At 32.1% G+C, this 27,999-nt stretch overlaps 3 protein-coding genes across 3 annotated transcripts; 1 reads left to right on the top strand and 2 right to left on the bottom strand.

Annotated features, from left to right (window-relative positions):
- Positions 1-1,549: 1,549 nt before the first annotated feature.
- On the bottom strand, positions 1,550-6,255 carry LOC140039697 (sialin-like). The gene is made up of 9 exons (XM_072085316.1): positions 6,051-6,255; positions 4,371-4,604; positions 3,968-4,055; positions 3,678-3,773; positions 3,402-3,535; positions 3,129-3,278; positions 2,651-2,783; positions 2,091-2,332; positions 1,550-1,981 (listed from the first exon to the last, which is right to left on the bottom strand). The coding sequence occupies exons 1-9, from the start codon at positions 6,222-6,224 to the stop codon at positions 1,787-1,789; spliced, it is 1,446 nt and encodes a 481-aa protein (XP_071941417.1). The 5' UTR covers positions 6,225-6,255; the 3' UTR covers positions 1,550-1,786.
- Positions 6,256-11,584: 5,329 nt separating this feature from the next.
- Positions 11,585-17,186, bottom strand: LOC140039698 (sphingomyelin phosphodiesterase 2-like). Its single transcript, XM_072085317.1, has 7 exons — positions 17,060-17,186; positions 16,188-16,284; positions 15,252-15,328; positions 14,881-15,061; positions 14,089-14,316; positions 12,911-13,148; positions 11,585-12,615 (listed from the first exon to the last, which is right to left on the bottom strand). The coding sequence occupies exons 1-7, from the start codon at positions 17,101-17,103 to the stop codon at positions 12,290-12,292; spliced, it is 1,191 nt and encodes a 396-aa protein (XP_071941418.1). The 5' UTR covers positions 17,104-17,186; the 3' UTR covers positions 11,585-12,289.
- Positions 17,187-19,359: 2,173 nt separating this feature from the next.
- Positions 19,360-27,657, top strand: LOC140039699 (wee1-like protein kinase 1-A). Its single transcript, XM_072085318.1, has 10 exons — positions 19,360-20,296; positions 20,780-20,837; positions 21,109-21,278; positions 21,587-21,708; positions 23,071-23,217; positions 23,333-23,461; positions 23,588-23,673; positions 23,766-23,933; positions 24,094-24,236; positions 26,307-27,657. Exons 1-10 carry the CDS (start codon positions 19,575-19,577, stop codon positions 26,440-26,442), a joined length of 1,881 nt encoding a protein of 626 aa, XP_071941419.1. The 5' UTR covers positions 19,360-19,574; the 3' UTR covers positions 26,443-27,657.
- Positions 27,658-27,999: the final 342 nt, after the last annotated feature.

Here is a 27,999-nt window from a genome sequence, read left to right on the forward strand (position 1 = left end):
ACACTCCTGCTGCTCATTATATAGCCGCTAACTTATAAATGCCACACTGGAAGAGAAAAAAGGTCAAATTTTTAATATAGTCTTTCAATAGAAAATAGATTTACAAAGTCTATATTGTACAGTAGCTATTATGACTTTCTATACACTCTGTTTTCTACTCAATACTATCGCCACCCTCTATTAATTCACAAGCCTTTTTATTTTATTCATGTTCACTTAGGCAGCGCTCGCCTGATCTATCTATCTTTGTCCAAGTACCTTCACTTGCACTGATATCAGGGCTAGTGTTTGCATTTAGATTTATAAATAATATAAACACATTAGACAAAGAAAATTAATTCTAAATATTATATATATATTCAGTATATCACCGCCCGGTGATATACTGAAATTTAATTAATTAATTTGAAACGATCGATAAAGATGAGGAAATCTGTGAGAATGAGAAAAAGTCGCCCCAACCGAGACTCGAATGTATATATATATGAGATCATGTTCCGAATATGAGCACTGTTTCTATAATTTACAGTATGATTTATAATATAATTTACACAGTGCTACGCAACATCATTGATTTATATATATATATATATATATATATATATATGCAATACAAATTTACCATGGAACACATTCCAGCTACAAGATAACGCTTCATATTGGCGATGTTGTATGGTGCCAACAACAAACACTCCTGCTGCTCGTTATTATAGACGCTAACTTAGAATTGCCACAATGGAAGAGTAGAGGTCAAATTTTATTATTGACGGTTTAATTTGTGTTTTCAATACACCTACGCGTCGATTTTTAAGCAGTTATATCGTTTGCATGCATTGATGAATTTGAATAATATATATAACAATAGTCTTTCAATGAAAAATAGATATACAAAGCCTATATTATACAGTAGCTAATCTGACATTCTTTTTCTTAAAATAAGTTTATTTCAATAAAAAGTTAAATAGCTCCAAAACCTATGTTTAGTTTATACACATGATTTATTTTAACATTTCTTCTTGTAGACAATTATGATGATATGTTTATACACATTTATTTTTTTATAAATCTATAAAATACAATTATAATTTAATTTGAATGCAATTAGTTCAACTAATAATTCGTTGTTTCTTATAATTTTATCTTTTACTTTGGGTTTGTTCTCTTTTCTGTCTGTGTTTGCCACATTATTGTATCTCGTTATTATTTGCATTATATTATGTAATAAATGCTTTATACAAATTCATGAATGCTTTATACAAATTCATGAATGTTCTATTCTCTTTTTGCTGATTCTTCATTCACATGGTATTCTAATTCTCTTAATGTAGTGATTTCAAAACAAAACAAAGACCAACAATTGTCGATTTCTTTCCAAGTCTCTCAACAATACGAACTCGAAGAATTTAGCCTAAATAAACATGAAGACGGCTGCAGTCACCAACAATTATATGCTTATATACTATATACAACTAAGATATATTGTCGCCCTATACATACATATATATATATATATATATATTTAAATTTTTTTGTTGAATATGTCATTTTATTGTCACATAATATTTATTCACTTTTACAAAAAAACTTGAAAAAATGTAATTTAAAGCAAAAAATACTTAACTTACTAGTTTTTGGGTCAAATTAACCTTTTATTTTTTTCTCTTTACAAGCGAAATTATTGGTTATCCGCACTTAGCGGATAACCCCTTGTTATTTTTTTTTTTAGCATGTGCTCTTCATTTTCGACACTTTCTTTAGGCCACAAACTTAATAACCTTCTCGACAGTCACTCTTCAGTATCAACAACTTCGGCGGAAGTATCGTTTATAGAATTATAAGATTTCATTTCTTGTTTGGATATGTTTTCTTCGATGGAATGAAACTGCTCCTCTGCTTTTGCAAACAACAAAAATATCAACAGTCCAAACAACTGTATTCCCGCAATTATCTTAAACATCAAGTACCACTGATCATGTGTGTTCTGAAAATTAATAATAATAATAATATGGTAAGGAACTAAATGGATATGAACAGAATAGGTTCCTTTAATGTAAGCCTACAATACAGTGATTAATATTAGCAAACTATACCTTTATCTTTAATAATGCGGCAAATAATGATGTCCCAATAAACCCAGTACTACCTCCTAAACATGACATGATTCCTACGATCACTGATGAATAATGTTTCGTTATGTCCAATACGTTCGCTATGAAACACGTATTAAAACATCCTAGTAACCCGAATGCTAGTATTAGCATAATCGGACATACTATAGCATTGTCTCTGAAAAATCCTATACAAATAAGTAGGAAAGCAGATAACCCCATACCTAAGAAATAGAAATATCATATTAGTAAATTATTCTCATTCTTGGTTGTCATTCTAATTCTGAAACACTATTATGATACAATGTCAATACAAATACGAACCCATAGACAAGACATTTGGACATCCAAATATAGGTATCGTTCACTACAACTTAGTATTTGTATTCAAGTTGTTATTATATCCATGTGTCGTATGTGAAAGTAAACTTTGTTTTTGTCTAAATGCTTGATAATACTCAATTATTATAAGGCTTAAATTAATTATAATATAACTTCCTAAAATGAGTGACGTTTTCCATAATAAATCTATGAACGTTTACTGAGAATTGTGAACAGTTTCCTTGCTTGCAAAATTGTCAACATTTCACGGCGAATGAAGAAGTCAGCACATACACCAGATAGTAGGCCAAATAAGCATTCCGCAATACCTAGAATCGACATAAGCCACCCAATCTGTAAAATGTAAGGTATATATAATAATATTATATAATCGAATTTGAACTAAACACTGACGATTTCGTCGTATATACGACGAAATCGTGAGTGGTCTAATGGTTAGGACATCTGCATATCAAGCAGGAACGTTCCGAATCTCGGTTGGGGCGGCATTTTCTCACATTCTCAAAGATTTTCTCATCCTTATCGTTTCAAATTAATATTCATTATATCCCCGGCCGGCTAGAATTCTTCTATGCTCATGTAACGTATTACAATATAGGCCTTTGTCACAACAACCAGATTGTCACCGTCGACTCTTATTTTCATTTTTCAAAAATACGTTATCTATTATAGACTTACCGTTTTTAAATTAAATCCTAAGACTTCTGAGATAAAGATCGGTGCTTCAGTAATAAGAAAAGTAAAACTAAAAACGTTGCTAGTGTAAGCAATCACTACCGCCCAAACAGCTGATGACTTCAGCATACTTAACCATGGAACCGATATTTTCTATATGACAAAAAACCCGATTTAAAATTGTTATTTTTATATATCTTATTTTATGTTTGCTATAATTAGGCCTATCAGACTGATCACTTTACATACAACTTCATACAAAGATATAAACCGTACCTTATTTTTCTCTCCATCTTCAGTGTCAAACCCTTTTAAGTATTCGACCTCGTTACTCGATATACACGGATCTTCATCAGGAGTTTCGTAAATTATGAAAGTCCATAATATTGCAGTAACAGATCCAAAGGCACCTAAATAAAATTAAATTGTTGCCAATTTCAGGGGTGTAAACGTTACCTCCTAATATGAGGAGGTAATGTCAATAATAGTTTGTTTCACTTTAAACAATAAATAAAAATAAGTAAAATACAAAAATAATATTGTTCAAGTTACTGTATGTATAAAATGACAACGGCCATCCACCGAGTTTGTATGCAGAACAAATCCAAACAGACATTGGGTTACAGATAACCTCAGCTAAAGCCATACCTGTATAAAAAGAACGTTCAACGATTTGGTGTGAATAACAAGTGAATGAAGAAAAATTATCGGTCACAATGACATCGTATAACTTTATTTCTAAATTAAGGACATAATAGCCATGTGGAACGTGTAATATATTACGTTGATGACAGCTAACGATCGCAAACATATTACTGTATTAAGCTTTAATGTCTATTTACCGAAATAGCCAATGGACACAAGTGTACTTCGTTCATGTGGAACAGACCAGTTTGCCAGTATACCCAACATTGCCGGATTGTGTAATCCCTGAAATTAAATGTTTTCTTTTGGTTTTTGTGGTCATAACTTACAGTGAATTGTAAATGCTATAAACGCTATAACGCCATGCGTCTAAATGTAAATGAAAGCTAAAAAGAAGTACAGTATGGCATCAATATGAAATAAATGCTAACCTTAGTCTAGGTTCTAGACGGAGTTTTGACTTAATGCTAGTAAAAAAAAAAATATTGTTTCATACGTATGTTGCTTAATCTTGTATTTTCAGACAAAAATTAAAAAACCGAGTGGTGGACTAACATAAGAAAGACAATAACTATAGACTTGAGGCAAGTCTATACTAACCTGTGCAATGCCGTCTAGTACACGTAGAACTATTAGAAGATTACTGCTAACTCCAGCTGACCAAGGTATCAGTGCTGTAAGAATACTTGACGAAAGAAGTGAAAATAGAATAACTCGTTTTCCACCAAGTCTGTGCGTCACCATTCCTCCAAGAAGTGCTGATAGGCTATACCCATAGTAAGCAGCACCAAGTATCATTTGACGTGTTTTTTCATCCCAGGCGTATCTTGGGATCTATTGACAGTAACAAAATTGGTTTAAAAAGGTCACGCATGTCATCCTTCTGTAGTGATACCGTACGTATACCCATCATGCATGTGGAGAGTATTTTACAACGCTAAATAAAACGTTTGTAGACTAATCAGTGCAATTATTATTTACAGTTAAACATACAATATAACATATTATATTTAGATTATACAAGCATAGCATCAGCCTCCCCACTTTTCCACAAGTTTAGCTTTGTCAGATGTTCAGATTATAAACGTAGGATTGTACCCACTTTCCCACACGTTTCGCATGACGTTGTTCTAAAATGGTAGGTACCCCCGCATCCCCTATTGAATTACCCACGTTTCAAGTTTAACTTGATACATCTAGCCTTGCCAGGTTATTAACGATGGAATTAACATACAAACCATTTAATGGTTAAAATTATTATTTCTTTTGTTTATTTGAATTAATGATTAATTCAAATAAACAAAAGGAATAATAATTTTGCTTTGAAGCTTCTATATATAAATTTACGTAAGGGCAAAATTCGGTAAATCGCGCGTTATTTCTAGAATGTTTACTCGATGGTATATAAAGTTGGTTAGAATCTCGGTACTGATTTTAACCACCTGATGTAACCCATGTTTACTAATTAAATTTAGTTAGATAATTAGTTATTGACAATTAAAACGAATTTAGGTTCAACGATTTGCCCCATATAGGGGTGTTTTCCGATCGTGGTATACACTGTCTAAGATGGATGTCCTCATGAAAAATACCTGCATACTAATACGAGGATACTTCGTATCTCCTTCTACGATAATTGTTTTAATAGTAGATTACTGACAGTTGCTTCTCAAACGTTTGTATTAATTAATAATTATAAAAAATATAAACGTCGTAGTAGTGTATCGTTACCTGTACGTTACTATTTCAATCGACTATAACAGGGACAGTTTTAAAAAAGTATTATAAATCGTAAATGTTTTACTGTGTTTAGTGGTATATTATTGATAAGCCTATAAAACAATATTTCGTTACTGACTGGATAGAGAATATATTTAAAAATTGTTCTTCCCATCCTCTTCCCCATCCCTCAACTCTAATATATATATACAAAACACAAATTGGGTTTGTTTAAATGAGTTTAAATAAAAAATTGGACTCATTTTTAAGACGCTGAAATTACTGTGTATTCGAGAACCATCTGTGGACACGACCTATGATACGGTACGCGAGAATACAATTCTCGCACTTTTTGGGGAATCATTTCTCGAAGAGTAGTTTACCCCTTTATAAGATTACCTCAAACAAAGGGAATTTCATAGTTAGACCTACTCGAAATCTTAAAAACTTACACTCCAATTTAAGACAAAATAAAAGGAAATACATGTGTAAAATCCTATAAATTTCGGCGCTAGTTTCTTCATTTGATAAATTATACGTTATTTTATTTTTTAAACTTACCTCTGTTTTAATAATTTTAGACCATGTAGCCGTTGTTGTCAGAGTGACATTTAAAGCGTTGTCTTCGGTAGAATTTTGAACCATTTTGATTATGGCAATATTGAGATTCAGTCTTATGCAATACAAAGACAACCTTACCATGGAACACATACCAGCTATAAGATAACGCTTCATATTGGCGTTGTATGGTGCATGCAACACTCCTGCTGCTCATTATATAGCCGCTAACTTATAAATGCCACACTGGAAGAGAAAAAAGGTCAAATTTTTAATATTGACCTTTCATCTACGTCGCGGTTAGTCTTTCAATAGAAAATAGATTTACAAAGTCTATATTGTACAGTAACTATTATGACTTTCTATACACTCTGTTTTCTACTCAATACTATCGTCACCCTCTATTATAGCCTGGGTGCAGTACAAATTTTGCGGGAAAAAAGTATAGGAAAATTTTTTTCTTTTTTTTCTTATAGAGTATACCATATAGAATGGCAGAAAAAAAATCCCCATCCCAGGGTCTTGGGGAAAATTTTTTACGGCACTTTTAAATTTTGGCCTATATAACACACACAAATGCCTATTAACACACACAAATACCTATATATAGGGGATAGGGAAAACCAATTCACATTTTTTTTTACTTGGAGTTGTGTTATGATGATTAAAATTTGCTGAGGCTTACTTTAATAACTACTTCTCATAGTAGTTGATAAATCGAGTCGATAACAATGACATCATCATGCCAGAATCCAATATGGCGTCCAATTTGGCGGAAAAAAGAGGGCATTGCTAAACCCCCAAAAACCCTTGCAAACCTAAAAAAAAGCATAGCAAACCCCACCGAACCAACATAAAAGTGATTGAATCATATAGTGTACGACCCACTGGGTATATCCATGTAAAAAAAAAAATTAAATTTTTACTGTTAACTACTTATTTTTGGGATAAAACATCATTTTTTGGTCAAAAATGATTGCTAAACCCTGCAAACCTCCAAAAAAACATAGCAAACCCCACCGAACCAACATAATAAAAGTGATTGAATCATGTAGTGTACGACCCACTGGGTATATCCATGTTTTAAAAAAATAAAATTTCTACTGTTAACTACTTATTTTTGGGGTAAAACATCATTTTTTGGTAAAAAATGATTGCTAATTTTTAACCAAAAAATGATGTTTTATCCCCAAAATAAGTAGTTAACAGTAGAAATTTTAATTTTTTTTTAGATGGACATACCCAGTGGTTCGTACACTCCATGATTCAATCACTTTTATGTCGGTTCGGTGGGGTTTTCTATGTTTTTTTTTTAGGTTTCCAGGGGTTTGCGGGGGTTTAGCAATACCCTGTTTTTCTCGCCAAATTGGACGCCATATTGGATTCTGGCATGATGATGTCATCGTATCGACTTGATTTATCAACTACTATGAGAAGTAGTTATTAAAGTAAGCCTCTACTAATTTTAATCATTAAAACACAACTGCAAGTAACAAAAACTGTTAATTGATTTTCCCTATCCCCTATATATAGGTATTTGTGTATGTTAATAGGAATTTGTGTGTGTTATATAGGCCAAAATTTAAAAGTGCCATAAAAAATTTTCCCCAAGACCCTGGGATGGAGATTTTTTTTCGGACATTCTATATGGTATACTCTATTAGAAAAACCCCAAAAAAATTTTCCTATACTTTTTTCCCGCAAATGTGTATAATAATTGTTCTGCACCCAGGCTATTAATTCACCAGCCTCGTGCCTCTTTTAAGTTGTATTTTTTTTTATTCATGTTCACTCAGGCAGCGCTTGCCTGACTATCTATACCTTCACTTGCACTGATATCAGGGCTAGTGTTTGCCTTTAGATTTATATATATTATATATAAACACATTAGGCAAAGAACATTAATTCTAAATGTAAATATATATATAAACAAATCAGGCAAAGAACATTAATTCTAAACCGCCCGGTGGTATACTGAAATTTAATTAACTAGATGGCACGCTCGCTTCGCTCGCGTACCATCTAGGTCGTGCCCACAGATGGTTCTCGAATACACAGTATTTCCAGCGAGAAAAAAATGGAGATTTCAAATGTACGTACCGCAGGACTATAATACATTGTCGTTTACAGAAACGAATAAATATACACAATGATTTATGTAGTCAACCAAAATTAGCACCCTGGGAATTACTTCCGAGAGAGAAACAAAATGAGTCAAATTTTTTTATTTGGACTCATTTAAACAAACCCAATTTGTGTTTTGTATGTAACATTAAGGGTTGAGGGATGGGGGAAGAAGATAGGTACAAAGAGGAAACATTTTAAAATATATTCTTATCCACTCAGTAACGAAATATTGTTTTAATGTTTTATAGGCCTATAAATAATATACCACTAAATACAGTAAAACATTTACGATTTAATACGGTACTTTGTTAAAACTCTCACTGTCATAGTCGATTGAAATAGTAAAGTACATGTAACGATACACCACTACGACGTTTATATATTTTTAAATTATTAATTAATACAAACGTTGAGAAGCAACTGTCAGTAATAACGTTTATTTATTTGTATATTATATGTTTATAATCTAACAGTAGGGCCTACCTACACTCACAGTAATAAAGTTTATTTGTATATATTTTTATATTACATCTAACAGTACCAACACTCACAGTAAGAAATTTGCGATTCAAATTGGGATCAAAAGTGGTTAATACCTTAACAGTATTGTACAGCATTGCAATACTATTTATGTTTATTCTCCAAGGGGGCCCATAAATCTAAATCTATACCTCTATGGTTAAACCAAATAATTTGGAATGTTTATTTGTATATTATATGTTTATAATCTAACAGTAGGGCCTACCCACACTCACAGTAATAAAGTTTATTTGTATATATTTTTATATTACATCTAACAGTACCAACACTCACAGTAAGAAATTTGCGATTCAAATTGCGATCAAAAGTGGTTAATACCTTAACAGTATTGTACAGCATTGCAATACTATTTATGTTTATTCTCCAAGGGGGCCCATAAATCTAAATCTATACCTCTATGGTTAAACCAAATAATTTGGAATGTTTATTTGTATATTATATGTTTATAATCTAACAGTAGGGCCTACCCACACTCACAGTAATAAAGTTTATTTGTATATATTTTTATATTACATCTAACAGTACCAACACTCACAGTAAGAAATTTGCGATTCAAATTGCGATCAAAAGTGGTTAATACCTTAACAGTATTGTACAGCATTGCAATACTATTTATGTTTATTCTCCAAGGGGGCCCATAAATCTAAATCTATACCTGTATGGTTAAACCAAATAATTTGGAATGTTCCATTCATCACAAATCAATACATTTGTATAATCGTATATTAAATCTATCAAAATAGTATTTTTTAAAGAAAATCGGCCTGTCTTCAACATTATGATGGTGTACTCTAGCTGTTCAACCGGTTTTCAGCTATTAAAAACAATTATCGTAGGAGGAGATAGAAAAATGCGAAGCCTCCTCGCATTTTTTTGGTGGGTATTTTTCAAGATGGACATCCATTAGACAGTGTATACCACGATCGGAAAACACCCCTATTTGGGGCAAATCGTTGAACCTAAATTCGTTTTAATCGTCAATAACTAATTATCTAACTCAATTTAATTAGTAAACAGGGTTACATCAGGCGGTTAAAATCAGTACCGAAAGTACGAACCAACTTTACATACCATCGAGTGAAAATTCTAGAAGTAAGGCGCGATTTACCGAATTTTGCCCTTACGTAAATTTATATATAGATTAATTTTATACGATAAAGATAAGGAAATCTGAGAGAATGAGAAAAAGTCGCCCCAACCGAGACTCGAACTCGGACCGCCTGCTTGATATGAAGATGTCCTAACCATTAGACCACTGGGGCTTTCATGGTATTGTTCGAACTCGATTGGATAGCGACTCTTTAACATTCTCGGCGTGTATAAACACATTAGGCAATGAACATTAATTCGAAACCGCCCGGTGATATACTGAAATTTAATTAATTAATTTGAAACGGTAAAGATGAGGAAATCTGTGAGAATGAGAAAAAGTCACCCCTTATACATATATCCAGCCACTGATACCCACATCAGCATTGTCATTTTTTCAGTAATTTGCCTTTAATATGGGCACCATTTAAGTATGATGGGCACAACTTTTGTATGTTTTAATAATAAAAGTTAACATGAGAGTAAGCCTATGACGGGCACCACTTTAAGTATGATGGGCACCACTTTAATATTGTTTAATAAAAAAATTAACATGAGCACCTTTGAAGTATGCTGGGTACCAGTTTAGTATGTTTTAATAATAAAAATTAAGTTATTTGAAACGGTTATAATATTAAAATCAAGTTTAATTTACGGGTTCCACCAATTCTGCAATGAAGCCCATCAATGTTCTAAAAATGATTTATATAGTATACGTAAACATAATCAAAAACTGAAAATAATGTTCTTAATATCATAAATATATAACCCTAAAAATTAAGTGTAAAATGTCCAACTTTCAATACAGTAGTTATCTTATTACCATGCGAGTATGGGTTGAAGAGATACAAAGAGAAAACTCAATATTAAAACTATAGACTTTTAGAAAGTATTAAGTTAAGAATTGAATTATAACTTTGTACCATTTCGATTATGGCAATATTAATATTCACTCTCGTAGAAAACAAACAAAACTTTAGTATGGTACACATTCCAGCTACTAAATAACGCTTCATATTTACGATATCGTCTACGATTTTTCTTTTCTTTCCGTTTTTAATTTATCACTAAGTGAAAGAGTTGCTTCAATTAACGATCTGTTATAATATTCAATGTACTGTAACTGGTAAGTTTATACATACGTGCGCTGTCCTATTAATGAAACGTTTACGACCACGAACGAATCTACCAGTATATTAATTATTAATAATAACATTTGAACATTCTATCTTTTAACGATAGTGGTAAGGCCAAGTTTAGCATTTCATTAGGAATTCCGTCAGACGCAGCAGATTTAGCGTTCTTATGGTTTCGTACAGCCTTATCCATGAGTGTCATCTGTTTAATTAGTTAGAAAAGTAATTCAGCCATTAATTATTAATTTTTATAAATGTCATTGCATGTACGGGCGTTCAGATCACCAGAAACAGTACAATGCCCTACTTTGGAGTAAAAGAGCTTCTAACATTTAACGATCTGTTATAATATTCCATATACTGTAACTGTTAAGTTTATACATACGTGCACTGTCCTATTAATGAAACGTTTACGACCACGAACGAATCTACCAGTATATTAATTATTAAAGTATTTTTCTTATTGTTTGGTAATGCCACTTGAAGTTCACTAGACCATAGAGAAAAAAATAGTCCACTCTTTGAAAATCTATTTTCAAGTCTTTCATATTGTTGCAATAACTTGGTCAGTTGGGTTATAGAATGTAACGTTTTCCATCTAAGAAGTTGGTATGTGACAAAGAAATATAAGAAATCAGCAGCCGGTTATTTATAGCTGTACGTCATTGTATTTTTTCACACATCACAAAAAATATATAAAGAGTGAAGCTCTGTTTACACTATCAAAATAGATTGACAAAAATATTTGTGTCCAAATATGGTAGTGATATGCTTAAATATGGTAGTGATGACATCATCATGTCCATATATGGACTTATCACATAAAGTTTGACAGTGTAGACAGAGTTTAAGTATGACAAATTATAAATGTAGCTTTAGTGAATATTTGTTACACAATGCAGTTTGAGAAAAAATATATTTTAATTTTATAATAGTAAAGTATTGTCTTTTAAAACGTATATTTTTTTATAAGGTTGAGGAAATTAAAATTTAGCTAAGTTGATTTTCAAATTCAATTTTCAGGTTAAAGGTACGTAAGGTTAAATTATTTATTCTGGTCCCATCTGTTTTCAAATAGGGTACCAAGGTCTTTGACATGCACTATATGTACACAAGACCAACGGCTTTACATCCTATCCAAAGAACGACGCAATAGTAAGGCACTTGCCTAATGATGCAATCAGTATGGTACAGATATCCGATATTATCATTACACCATCACTCTCCGGTATATAAAGCACCCGATATTCCCAGATGGTCTCCCATCCAAGTTCTAACCAGGCCCAACATTGCTTAACTTCCAGTGTTTCAACGCAGTATTGCTGTACACTACACACAAAAAAATTTTTTTCAGAATTTTCCTGAGTACATTTTACGAATTCTTACATTCTCTAAGAGTCCCATGAATGAATTAGCTTCAAATACTCTTTGTACACAAACATCCCACAGACAAATCCAGATAACCAACACAAGAAATGCAGACATTACAAATTTAGCATAGATGATATCCATAATGGATGTTAGCTGTATAACAAAAAGTAAAAGGCCTAATAAAGCTGCTAAGTAGGCAGACTGAAACCTCTTGTGTTGAACTTCATTGTAAGCTAATAAAAACTTTTCTTCAACATTATCTAGTAAACTTGGTAAATCATTAGATGGACTTGGAGACTGCGCATCTGTAAAAGAAAAACGTAACATTATACGTAAAATAATAATAAATAAATCTATAAGATATTAATTATTTTGGTTTGATAAAAGCAAGGCCAAAGTTCTAGATCACCAACAAATGTTACATATGTAAGATGGCTTTAATCTTATTTTTTCCTTAGATGGGATTTGTTGGTTCTGTGCACATGAATGGTCTCATAGTGTGCTGATTATTATAGGCTCAACTCAGTCTAAACCTGTACAATAAATCTATATCGGATACCGACTCATAATGTAACAAGTATATTAACAATAAATACTTACCATGACAATGTTGAATTTCCAAAGTTGCTGACACGGCCTCATGATCAGATGGATTCAGACCTGAATGAGGGATCTTTCGTAATGCCAGACGTGCATCTGTGCACTGTACCTTGTAACCACTGTTGGTATTGTACATTATGTAATCAATGCGCATACCTTTTGGAAATTGTTCATAGACCCTGTGTACAAGGCCTGTGTAACAATTTGTATCACACTCACATGTCTCCCCACTGCCATCCTGGAGATATTGAAAAACATATTTTGACTTGTTTAACTAATGTCATTTCTATATTAAAATTTGTTATAAAATTAAATTGAACGAACAAAATTGATATGGATGATCATTAAATAGTCTGGTATGTAGAGATATAAAATAGTTATTTTTTATCTTTGATATGATGAATATTTTATTCATACTAATCCACGCCCAGTAGGGTTTTATGATACTGTATAACATATCAAGTACATTATTATATAATTTTTATTTATATATTTTTTCAGACACATGTTAAAATCTTCTAAATGCGGCAATCATCAGCTTCTACGCCACGAAACTTACTCATCACAGAGGGCGGTCTTCAGTTTAGGAATAAACTTATTTATATACCGTACTTCAGTATTTTGACAGTTTTTTACACTAAAAAATGTAAAAAACGTACAATTAAATATCACAATGAATAACATTAATATAAAATATTAGCATGTACAGTAGTTCTAATATTTTATATAGTAATTGTTATGACCCAACTTTTCAACTTTTTTACTGTTGCACTCAAGTTGAAAAGGTTGCTATATGAAGTACAGAGGCAAATTGAATTCATGATAGATTAAAATAATGGTAAATTTGAGATAAATTGCCTATCCTTGATATGTAATTAACTAATTGAGTTTAATTGATTGCTAAATAAAAGATACTAAAATCATCTGTCTATCAGTCAGAGGTCAATAAATTGTGAAAACCCAGCCAATAATAAATAAACCCAACTGTCTCAACAGGAAACTATTGATGGTAAATAATAATTGCAACCACAAACCACTATCCAACCATACACCCACACAATTACAAATTATTTTTTCCCTTTTAGTTGCAACATAGAGATATTATAGTTCACTATAATATCTCTATAGTTCACTCTAATAAATATCTCTATGGTTGCAATAACAGATTTATTACTTACATCAGCATTTGGCCTTTCATCCCAAACATCTTTTAGGCCAGCATTGGCCATCAATACTTTTTTAGCCAATGAAAAAGGCTCACTGTTGAAATCTCCCATTAATACATTGACGTTAGCAGATGTTCCAACTTGCCTTATTATGTTGCTAATCTCATAACATTGCGCCAAACGATGAGAGAACAGTACATCAGACTTTTCATAGTGTAAGGGTGTATAAATTGCACAAACCTGATAACAAATAAAAGAAACAACTGTGATGTATAATTCAATTAAATGATAATGCAGGCGCACCGTCCAAGCGTATAGCTATACTTGAATATGACATAAGATATGGTGTTTGCTAATTTTACAAATAACATCATGGATATATTCAGTAAAATGTAGAAATTTGGACATTGAAATGTCAGTACATCAATTCAAACTTTTTTGATAACTTTTGAATTCAGCAAGACTCTGTCTACACTATCAAACTTGTGATGTGCCCACATATGATAATGATGTGCCCAAATATGGTAGTGATATGACATCATCATGTTCATATATTATGGGTAAATCATATTTTTTTTTTTGATAGTGTAGACAGAGATTTAGTTTCTACAGATATTTTTAATTATGATTCTTGAATCTTTAGATATACACCTTAAACTCTTGAGTTACTTGACCCATCCAAATCCAGAATCCAAGAATATTCTTGTAGATCAATCAAGGCATAAACCAGAAGTTACAGATTGTACATTCAAATCCTATCAACATATATTTAAATTATGGTACTGTATGACAAAAAAGGCTTACGTGTGTTGTGAAAATATTGATGATAAAGCCTTTATGTTTGATTTTAACCAGGCCTAGCATTCGTCTAGCATACCAATCAAGCTGATTCAACTTATATGGAGATGAGTTGAGTGAATAATAAAAGATGGCTGATTCAATAATAGGACAATTTGAGAATATGCAAACACCGCTTTTAATACCGCTAAAATGATTATAAAATAAATTACAAAAAAACAAAAAAAAGTAATTATTAGATTCCCAGTATCAACTTAATAATAATACATTTAAAATAAATAAATCATGAAATGGAGTAGAGTAACTGAATAATGTACAATTAGTAAGTAAAAATAAAATGAATTATGAATATACAAATTCGTAACAAATATTTATACCTGTGAAAATAGTGGTGAAAGGGATGTGTTAGAGACAGGTGGTCACATAGCAATGTGTAGTCTGAAGTGTAAATAACCTTTAAAATAAAAGAATAAATGTCTATTATTAGTAATCTTTTTTTTATATAGCAACAGCCTATTTTCTCCTATTTTAGCACACATCATTTATGCGCACAATTATTATTTTATTGTTGTATCATCATCATCCGTTACGCTATTCGTCTTGGGTAGACATTGCGTACGCTAATCGTTTCCATGACTCTCTTTTGGTGGTCTGTCATTAACTTTGCGATCGATGTATTTGCTTTTTTGAGTTCTTTGTTTATGTTTCCTATCCAGGTAGTTTTTGGTCTGCCAACTGGTCTTTTAACTTTTCTAATGGATTCTGTCAACGCTAATTTGGCTGGAGTGTCCATCGGAAGCCTTAGCATATGTCCGGTCCATTTGTATTTTCTTTTCCTTATTATGTTTGACCATTTTAGTTCTTTCGTTCTGCTATATAGTTCTATATTTCTAATTGTGTAAGGCTACTTAATTTTTATAATTTGTCTTAATAATTCTCCTTCCGACTGGTTACTAGCTTCAATAAAAGAATTTAACTTTTCCAAACCAAGAACTGTCTCTGTGGATGATTTTATTGTGTTTGTGCCAATGCTGCAGCTCCGGAAAATACTACGCGATAAAGCTACGACGCTAGTAGTACGAACCTGTTACATTGTTGTATAGGTCTATTGGTCCTAGCTAGGCCTAGTTACAACAATGTATAGGCCTACCAAATTACTAATTTAATATTAGTAATGCATAACAATGCGCAGTAAAAAAAAATTAAAATGGTAATTCAAATCAATCAAACACAAAAAAATAGTTGTAATACAAATTGAATTGGTTTGTCATTAAAGAATATAAAATAAAAGCAATAATTAAAGTTAGAAGCACCTCTTGCAATGCAATAACATCATATTCTCCTTTAGATAATTCCTCTGCTATGAACTTGAAACGAACTGTTTTATCACTGGTAACTAAAGGCACACCCCTGTTGAATGAATATACATTTTGATTTAAGATTGTTTTTAATTAAAATAATAAATGTATAAAATTAATAAATCCAGATCACAATCTGAATGAATGGCCCGTGCTTGGCTTAATAAACAAAATATTAATAATTATTATAGGCCTAGGCCTCTTAAACATTAATAATTATAATATTATTATAGCCTAAATAATTATTAGGTATACTAGGCCTAGCTAGGACCAATAGACCTATAGGCTATAATAATATAATTTTACTACTACTAGCCTACCAGGTGCGCCTATCTACTTACTAGCCAGGCCTACTAGACTAGTAGAGAGAGTCAGGCTTATTTAATTTAGTTAGAGTAGGGCCAGCAGGCCTAGGCCTAGTAGTTAATTAAATAGACCCTAGCTAGGCTTTAGCCTAGCTAGGCTACTAGCTAGGCCTAGGCTAGGTCCTAGCTAGGAGGGGCTACTAGGCTAGGCCTAGCTAGTTTAGAAAGCCCTTAATAATAGGCTAGCCTGGCCTAAGCTAGTAATAATGTAGACTAGCCTAGGCCTCTAGTCTAACTAGCTAGGCATAGGTAGGGCCTAGTAGTAGGCTCCGGCGGCTAGCCGCCATAGGCTTACTAGCCTAGCTAGGTCCTAAACTAGGCTAGCTAGGCCTGGCCTACTAGCTAGGCCTAGGCCTAGTACTAGTAGGCCTAGGAGGTAGGCCTACTAGTAGTAGGCTAGGGCTAGCCTCCTAGCCTAGGCCAGGCCTAATTTGAAAAAAATGAGATACATTAATAACAAACCAGCAATTCAACGTTAACATCCGAAGCGAGACTCCCATACTCATAGTATTACGGTTGCAACAAAATAAATAAATAAAACTAATTTAGGGCGAACCCACATGTGATGAATCGTCAACTCCGAAAAACTAAAAAAGGGTCAGTCTAATTACCGAAAACAACCGAAAATAACCGAAAACAACCGAAAACAACCATAAACAACCGAAAACAACCGTAAACAACCGAAAACAAACCGAAAACAAACCGAAAACAAAAAGTTAAAAAATCTAAATACCGAAAACAAATTTTGTATAATATTTTTTTTAATGTCGCCCTCTATTGATGGGTGTTTCTAAAGCTAAGACCATACACAGAGGCGCAAAAATCATGGAAGACCCTACGAAATGGTAGTGTGCACAAAATACAACTAAAAATCGTACAAATTCAATGAAATACACCGTAGACTACATTTACTTACAAAATCTATAAACACATTTCGTTTTTAGTCTTTTCAAAAACAAAGCATGATTTTACCTAACTTTGCGTTTTCGTCCCCGGTTTCGTCACTTAAGTGAATACTGAAGCGATAAGGATAAAAACGTTATTTACTCGACTACAGTAATTTTACTGAATAGATTTTATTGTGAATCCTTTATAGTGAGCTTCTTTTAAGTATACTTTATAGTCCCTAGTATCTTTGTATAATTTATCTTTGAAAATCTATAATTAAATTGATCATGATTAACCATAGTCAATTTACTTTCTATACTATGGATTAACATATTCATAATTATTGTAAGGAGTAATGCGCTGGTTTCTGGATCAAAAATCGAAAGACTAAAATTAAAATATTTTTATAGATTCTGTAAGTAAATGCGATGTTATCAATTGATTGATTGTACGATTTTTAGTTGTATTTTGTGCACACTGTCATCGTAGGGTCTTCCTTGGCTTTTGCGCGCGCGGTTTTTTGTCTCTGTTATGGTCTTAGTAGATTTAGAAACACCCATCAATAGAGGGCGACATTTAAAAAATATTATACAAATTTGTTTTCGGTATTTAGATTATTTTATGTTGTTTTCGGTTTGTTTTCGGTTCGTTTTCGGTTGTTTATGGTTGTTTTTGGTTGTTTATGGTTGTTTTCGGTTGTTTGTGGTTGTTTTCGGTTGTTTATGGTTGTTTTCGGTTATTTTCGGTTGTTTTCGGTAATTAGACTGACCGACTAAAAAATATTATAAATTAAGAAAGAATTAAGATCTCGAGCGAAATTGCACAATTGCACATAATAGATAGGCGCCATCAGTTTTGGCCACACATATTCAACTTCATGTTTCTTCTTTTTCGAGCTATTATATCTAATGGCATTCCCCCCTCATTTGATTGATTTTGTTTTACGTACCAATTACTATTCTGTCCCGTATTCTTTACACTTTTTTTTATGAGACATCCTGTGAAATAAATCGAAGAGCAATTTGTTGATAATACGGTAATTAATAAATTAAGCATACTAAATACTGTATTGTTACTCGAAATGTCCCCATTGGTAGGGACACCCCTCTCTAAAAAATAAAGTTGAAATCAAATAAAGTTACTGTATTTTAAAACAACTTAACATCATTAGATTATATTTAGGGAAACGCTGCTAGCCTTATTAACTGTACATACATAATATAATACGAAATATAACATTGTCATAGAATAATATAAACAGAAAGTCTTTCAATAAAAAAAAGTAGGCCTATATATAAAATCAATACAAGCTAAAAACAGTTAATATAAATTATCTATACAGTATTTCATTATAAAAAAGACAAACGTTTACCGGTACGGTACAGTATTATCATTATTCTTTAGAGTATCTTTATTCAGACCGGATTCAGACAAAAGTACAATACCATTTTTTTTAAATACAGAAAAACAAACACAATTTTGACTGAACTGAACTGAACTTTTTATTGTATCTCTTTTAAATCAGAGGCACAGTCTCAATGAGATGTGCAACAAGTTTACAGTGACGCAAAATATAATTTGACGCAAAATATAATTTAAAATAATTTAAAAATTTTTAATTTATTTATACAGGATAATATTATGGTTTATTGCATTTCCGGATAGTGTCAAAATGACATAAGCCCAGTATGACGTATGTGTTGTATTGTAGAACAGTTGCATTTGTTTTCTTTGGTTTTGACAACAACCTTGAATGGGTTCAGGATTGGAATTTTTTTCATTGTAAGTTTATTGGGACGTGGGATGAGTCATTTAAAACGATGTCACTGCCCTCTACGCCCACCAGATAAGCATCCCCAAATATGGTTAACCTAATTATGACGCACACTATTAAAATACTCTGATTGGTTGAGATTGCTAATCCAAACAACCGTAGTCATGCCGCGCCATTTTCTGAATAATTATTGAATCTGAAACTCATGGTGGTAAAGTTTGTGCTAATTTAAATCTGTAACTTTTAAATCAACTAGGCCTAATTGTCTTCAGGTAAGCTAATCAACAAATCAATGTGGTTGAATTTATATAGATAATGTCTACGTGCCATTCTATAATTATGCATAGATCTCCAACAATTCAACGCCTAACGTTCCACGATAGTGAAGGCGAAGAAGGCTCGTATGACGAGGAAGATGTGCCAAGCTTTCCTGCAGGCTTGCATCGCCGTAGTCAGTCCGTGCGAGGTGGCTCACTCAGTGGTTGTGAGGATGCCAGTTTTTCGTCTTTACCAGGCTCAGATTTTCTAGATATGGATACAGATACATCTTGGGATTCCACCCTTGCTACGCCAGAAAGTAGTCCAAGGAGAAGGCAGTTTAACTTAACAAAACATGTGGATTACTGGAATGGGGGAACCCCGTGTCGTTCAAAATCACCAACCTGCAGTCTAGCAGGTCTGGGTATACAGAGTCCCATGTTGATTAAATCTAATCGCCCCGCAACACCTTGTAGTACGTCTCCTCCAAACAAAGATCTAAGGAACTTAAGACTATTCGATACACCTCACACACCAAAGTCTTTGCTAAGAAAATCATCAAGATTAGGTCATCTTAAAAAGACAAACAATGGTGGCAGTGGGCTAGTTGGGCGATTATTTAGTGGAAAGCGTAATAATAGTCCAATTAACGATAAACCACAGACAGTTCCAGCAGTGAACAGAACAATGTTTAGAAAACCACTTGCCAATGTAAACCCATTTACACCAAATGCAATAATGCAAAGTGCTACCAAGAAAAGGTTGAAACGTGAAAAAAGGTTAGTATTGTACAGTATATCACTTTTAAAGTTGTATTTGCTATTTAATAAGTACTGTATGACATCCTTCACATGCTACTACTTAGCTAAATATAATATCTGAAATATAATATTAAGAGATTTTAATGTGTGTGTGTTTAAAAAAAAAAAAATTGTCTGTAAACTATGCTATACCAGAGCAGTTGCTATATTATTAATATTATACTGTTGTAATATTTATAAAGCTGTGCTCTTCCATAAGGAATGAGTATATAATTACTTATATATTTACTTAGAGTAAATATACAGGTACAGTATCATTATCAATAAAAACTGGATCCAACCAACTGTGTCAAGTACAGTATGACTCATTTATTATCTGTATTATCACCTACAGTATTGCTACATAGTGCAGCAGCAGTATCGTCAGTGATAATAATTTTCAAATTAGGAAACATTAAAACCTACCTAAATTGTGAACTTTGGTTTGTTTACTTATTATAGAATCCTTAATAATACAGAAAGTGATTCCGATGATGATATGGAGATGAACCCACCAAAGGTAATTGTTATTACAGGACTTAGTTTAGTTGTCTTGTACACAAATTTATAAAAAAAAAATCACAACCACATCAATAAAAATGATCATTTCCTAATTATAAATGAAAGCTGTAATGCCAGTGACCAATTTTACTGTATTAAACTCAAAAAAGGTTGTCAATATTTTGTAAAAAAAATCAGATAAAGATAAAACATAAATTTGGAACTTAAAAAGAAATTAAAAAAAACATAATTGTAATTTACATTCATATAAATAACTTTTGTTTTTCTAGAGATTAGCATTACGAGAAAGCAACATCTCTAGGTATAAGGAAGAGTTTGTAGAATTATGTAAGATTGGGTCTGGTGAATTTGGATCTGTTTTCAAATGCATAAATAAACTGGATGGATGTCTTTATGCAGTTAAGAAGTCAAAACAACCTCTTGCTGGTTCTGTTAATGAGTAAGTTCATTTTCTTGCAAATAATGTACAGTAGCTCTTATTCTCAAAATGAATATAAAAGTGTATAGCATGGTATAAATGTAGATCTCGAGTACACCAGCAGTGAAGTCAACTTATGTATTCGTCAATGACAGCCATGTGTCCTCCGAAGAAGACGGCTACAAGACAGTAACTGTACTTAAAATTGTAGAATGCTTTGACCGGCTTTGGTTAACAATTGTTTATACAATGCACCTAAATACCATTCCAGTTTAGTATTATTGATAACATAAGTACTAAATTAACCAAACATTGATTGCACTTTACAGACAAATGGCTTTAAATGAGGTTTATGCTCATGCGGTCCTTGGCACACATCGACATGTAGTGCGGTATTATTCAGCATGGTCTGAGGCTAATCATATGTTAATACAGAATGAATATTGCAATGGTGAGTAGTACAGTATATCAAATCATTTTAGCCATCTTTGTTACGTTGAATCATTTGAAATAAATACGGTGGTTAAAAGTTAAGTTCTTTCTGTAAGCTTTTTGACATTTTAGCTAATTAGTAAAGCTGTGGCAGATTATTTTTCTATGTACATTCCAATCCTTAATCCTGTATAAGTATTGTGAGAATTTGCTCTGTTCTAATATGTTTTTCATAATTTTTCTATTCAAAATCATAACAATGAAAAAAATGCATTATTATGGCCAATAAAGAAACTTATTTTTGGTTAACCTTTTGTTTAAAGTTTTAATTTTACACAGCCTAATGAACACATCAAAAACATTCATTGATTAATTGTTACTTTGACATAATGTTTTGTAGGTTAAATAAACTAATTGCATTCTTTCTTTATTAGTTCTTGATGAAATAGTTTTCTTTAAGTTCATTGTTCTGATTAGCAAGGTTATTAACCATCTTTGTTAATTGACTATTAGGCATTTGAACTTGTTTTGTATCATGTTATGATGGTGATTTGCCAGTGTTTGTAAATAAACCTTTATAGACTTGTGCCAGAGGCAAAGTTCACGCTTTTAGTACAAGTGAAATTACATTATTTCCACTTGAATGAATACAAGACATTCCAGGGCATGCAAACTAAAGTGGGCCTGGATTTTGCAGCTGCAATTAACTGTTTTCAATCGAATGTTAATCGGAATATTTGTATTGTTATAAAGCTATCTATTACAAAAATTGGATTATAAACAATATCATTGTAATAGAATAAAGTGAAAAAATTTGAAACAATACTAGCCCTATAGAATAAATCTTAGACCTGAAGAGAACGGTATTATTATTAGGCCTCAAAGTTAACCAGTACCTTCTCAACCTAGCCCAGCTGTTGCACATTGCACCTGGCCTTTGAGTCAGGTCCCTTAACCTGTGTATAACACAAAATTTTAATAAAGTCAGAACGTATTATAATATGAATTTTGTTGTTTCAAAGTTGGTAACAGCTGTACTGGGTATTATTAGAGCCGTTAAGTTTACAAGTTCAAAAACCCTTCCCCACCTGCAAGGTAACTGTTAATTTCCGTTAAAAGTTGTAGCAGCTTGTCTAACCTTGATTTGATGATTTAAATTTAGGAAATTATAATCTCCATGCATATTTCAAAAATTAATTTGATTGAAGTTTGAAGCATTGTGTCCTAATAATTGACTTTGACTTATTACATGTGGGGACATTATTTTACAATGTTTTATTTTGTTTGCCTAATTGATTTGAAACTAATTTTGGCAAGATTCTAGCTTTATAAATTAATTAATTGCTAATACAGTAATGTGATATTTTTTTTTTATCTTAAGGTGGAAGTTTAGCTGATGAAATTCAGGCAAATTGTATGAAGAGTGAGAATGTAACAGAAGTAGAGCTGAAGCAGCTTCTATTACAAGTTATACAGGGACTTAAGTATATTCATTCACAAGGCTTAGTGCACTTAGACATTAAACCAGGTAAAATACAGCTGTGATTTTAATAATACTTATATTTTTGCTGACTATAGCGTTCTTCATTAGTAAATACAAATATATGTTAAAATGTCTAACAATTTGCTCATTCTTTTAATAGGGAATATCTTCATCTCACGTAAAGAAAAAATTAATGATTTAGATGAAGGAGAGGAGAGTGACATAAATGAGAACGAGTGTTTATCACCTGAACAGATCATTGATGATTATGGAGTCATTTATAAAATTGGTAAGATTGTTTGATAAAAAGACTTATTCAAATTATAAATAAATTATTCATAGAAATTAATGATGTCAATTTGAATATCAAACCTTTTTTCCATCATATTTATAAATTCGATTTAAATATTTTCAGGTGACTTGGGTCATGTAACATCAATAACCAATCCTAAAGTAGAAGAGGGAGATGTCCGGTATTTACCGAATGAAATACTACATGAGGTAAGCAATGTTATAAACAAAATTGAAAATTGTAGGTAACTAAAAATGATTAATCAAAATTTAAGTGGTTTCATTTTCATTTTTTTTTCCAGGATTACTCGCATTTACCAAAAGCTGATATCTTCTCGTTAGCGCTGACGATATTTGTTGCAGGCAAAGGGGGTCCACTACCAAAAAATGGGCCTGAATGGCATTCAATACGCCAAGGGAAATTGCCTTACCTTTCGCAGTACTCAACAGATTTTAATAATCTTTTAAAAGTAAGTTCTTTCGGAGGTTAATTTCTGAAATTGAATTCTCAAAAATGTAGTTAATATATAAAAACTCAATAATATTAATAGTAAACAATTCAATAAAAATAATCCTGACTAGTTAAAAAAGTATTAAAAATAAAAAAAAATTGTTATTGTTTATAAACAGATGATGGTTCACCCAGACCCAAAGATGAGACCATCTGCCTCAGCTATCATGCAGCATCCACTGTTGTGTCCTCAGAATGTGTCACTAATTAGGCTGAAGCAAGAGCTAAACACAGCCAAGTTTCAAAATGCAGTACTATCAAGGTTTGTTTTTTATAATATTTATGTCAGTATTATACTAGTACCCTTTTTACACCTGCATAAGTTGTTACAACTTGTAACAAGTTGTAATTAGGTTTGATCTGCTGATTTATTACACGCTTTTATACATGCAAGTGCGAACCATAACAAATCTCGGGAGAGAGAAAGCATAGTTGTGTGCTATTTGATTATATGATTGATCTGTTTAAAGGGGGATTCTGGGTTTAAAATTGCTTTTAAATATCGTTTATTAAATAAAAAATATTATAACAGTGTAGACATGTCAGAATGAAGAAGTAATAACAAGCAATTAAAAAAATGAAATTTCATATACATTTTAGGTTAAATTCATGGAAAGTCTGTTTTTCAGCAGCTTAGGGAAGCTCATTAATATTCATGAGATATTCACAAAATCACGTCATCAGTGGATTCCAAACTCGCGACGACTAATTTACATCTCTCTCCCCTGTCAAACAACATTGTGAAATACATTTTTTGTAGATTTTCTAAGCTAGGCCTAAAGTGTAATAATAACAGTAGTAGCATATATTTATTTGACATTTAATGAAATACAAAATTTAGTACAGATTACGGAGTCATAAATTATACTATTTTTATACCTCGAACAGATCGTATTATCGGCTTCACGTACTAGGCTAGGCCTAGCCTAAATCATTTTTTTTCATGAGAGAGCCATTCTGACTAGGGATTCCATGCCACGATGGCTACGTTAAAACATTGGGGCCCATCATGGGCCTAGCTAGCCTACTACTAAACGATTGGCCCATAAATAACAAAACTCTGGATTCCAAACCCATCCTACAGTATCAATCAAACTCCTAAACAATCTAAACCTAAATCGTTCTACACAATCGGATGTAAATATTGAGGCAAAACAATGTCCGATCGCCGTCCGCACGTATGGTGTCCCGATCGTCTAAGTAGGCCTAAGTAAAATAGGCCTAGTTTACTCTCCAAAAAAGCGGATAGGCCTACTGCATCAAGCAAGTAGACCACCAGGTAGTAGGAAGGAGACCTAGCAGATCCGGCCCAGTTAAAAAATGAGCTAGCTAGTGTAGTAGACCCTGCGAATTGATACTACCACCAGGCCTTTTACTATAGGCTACACTTATTAAAATTAGCAATACTTATGTTTACAAATATTCAAACTCTCTTATTCGAGCTATATTATCTATACCATTCCGGTCGAGTCGACCTTCAATCAAATACTGTACATCGTTCATGTTGTGATTATAGACGGGGTATACTCGACCCGACCAGTTTGGTATTGTATGTCTGTATCTGTTTATCACGTGACCATGCCAGGCATGGGCAGAGAGAGCACGTGTATCGTCGTCTCGCTCAGCAGGAATGTATACGTTACGCTTCATTGATTTTGAAGGCTTTCCCTAAGTCAGTGCCAAAATCGGCAAACGTAAAGTGCAAACATATCTAATTTTTCACTGTTTTGATGAATTTTCATAGAAAATTGACTTTATAAATGGGAAGACCGACTAAAATTACATCAGATAAGTATAATTTTACAAAAGTAATTGATATGGTTAATGATAACGAGTCGTCGGAAGATTGACCATTTCACGAATTTCCTATTCTGTAACACCGTGTGTCATATCGCCGTAGCTGCACTTGTAATCTGGCCTCATTTCACAGCCTTCGTTCTGCTTCACTGGGCGCTTATATAAATTGAAACTTTTACCGCTCAAGAGACAAACAAATATATTTTACATTTTTTACTATTCATTTTAAACCCGGAACCCCCCTTTAATACCATGGCAATACACGTGCTCGCAGTAACAACTCAAGACATCTCGGAACAACAAAAAAAGACCTCGTCAGTGAGATTTTCTACAAAATTGTCTTCACACTATGCAAACCTGGTTACTTACTTACTTTTTTCAGGTGTGAAAAGGGTATATTCTGTTATTATGAAAAAAAAAACTGAATAGGTTTTATACACACATATTGTTTAAGTTTAGCTTTGACCAAAACATGCTTACTTTGAAAATTCAGTAAAATTAATATTTAATCATTGTTCCCCTGTACTTTTTACAGAGAATTGAATGAAGCTCTTAATGCCAACAAAGAAGAGGAGAAAACAACCTGCCCATTTTTTAAACCCATCGGTTCTAGAAGTTCAAGATTGATAGGCAAAAAGGTCAACAGAAGTATGAGTGTCACAATATACTAAAAAAACAATGTGGCATGTCAAACTGTAACATATTATATCCATCGTTCCATAATCACGGTAAAATATGATTCATGTCTCAATGTACAGTATATAGAAAATATACATTTTCTACTATTAGCAGTATGTTTATACTGTACCGGGGTAAACTAAAGACTGTTTAATTAAGTATAGAATAGTTAAGATACAACTATGTAGATAGAATTTTAGATTAGTGTATATTACCAGAGTTGTTTATTGTTTCATACTTTTAATTTCAAAGCATTCTAATTTTAGATAAAAAGTACTAAATCATTAACTAAATGTTAATTAATGTTGAATTTCATTTATTCAATGTTCAACATTCCATATTACAAAGACTATAAGGAAATGTTTTCATTAAATACAGATTTCTGGTCAATAAATGATTACCTAACAGCCACTGGTTATAATTTATGTACAGTATTACATAAATTAGATAGCAGATGTTATAGATTGTCTTTATTTCTCTTTTCTCTGTTAAAGTAAATCTACCAGTAACAAAATGCTGATTGTATACAAACATTTTTAAATTATCAACATAACATTTTTATCTTTTAAAAGATATTTAAGAGAAATGTATTTTGAGAATCCAACTGTCACAAAGAATGTCTTCAATTAAAATTGTACACTTTTTGATATATGTCATAACAATTTTAAGCAGTATGTTTTAAAATTTGATCATGTAGCTAAGAACATAATTTTTGTATTATGTTCCCCATTTTATATTAATACAGAATCCATTATACCATATTTTAATGTCATTTTTTTACAAAAAACAGTTAGTTCACATAATTTGTGTATTTTCATTCCATTTGTTGGTGTTTTATTGACTACAGTATTTAGATTATCCATTTGTCAATGTTTTGTTACATCATATCAGAATTGTTTTACTCCTGCCATTAACTTGTTTTGTTGATTAATCATTAAGGTAATATAAGTAACCAGGTCCATGTTAATCCTAATACCACTTCACCTTCTATATTTGAGTTATATAGCTTAGTAATTATATCTAATCCTGTGGCTCCAGCCATATACTGTAACCTGAAGTGGACTACATCATACTTTGTATGTTTCAGGAACACTTTATATATATGATATTAACACATTTTTTACATTATGAGAATATAAAATATACAACCATTTTACTGTGCAAAAACATTGTAGTTCTAATCATTTTATATAGTAAAATACTATTTGCATACTTCATTTTTATAATAAATGTAATTATAGTACACTTTTAACGTGACTTGTCCGTCTCTTTTATAATATCCAAATATATAATCATGTCTGTGTGTATGACTGAGCTGCATTATTGTATAACTTCTTAGTTAGACTTTCCGAGGTGAACAGAATTTTGTTGAAGCTTATGGGTTCTATAGAAAAGAGGCATGTGCAGCGAGAAGCAAAAAAAAAGTCTGTTTATAATCCAAAGCAGAAGTGATTTACAAACTGGTATCCATTGATGAATTTTGACCATATCCAATCACTATTTTATTTATGTTTTGGAATAAAAGTAACATTTTTACTATTTAAAAAATG

This window comes from Antedon mediterranea, chromosome 2, assembly GCF_964355755.1.
Source record: "Antedon mediterranea chromosome 2, ecAntMedi1.1, whole genome shotgun sequence".
Lineage (NCBI taxonomy): Eukaryota > Metazoa > Echinodermata > Crinoidea > Comatulida > Antedonidae > Antedon > Antedon mediterranea.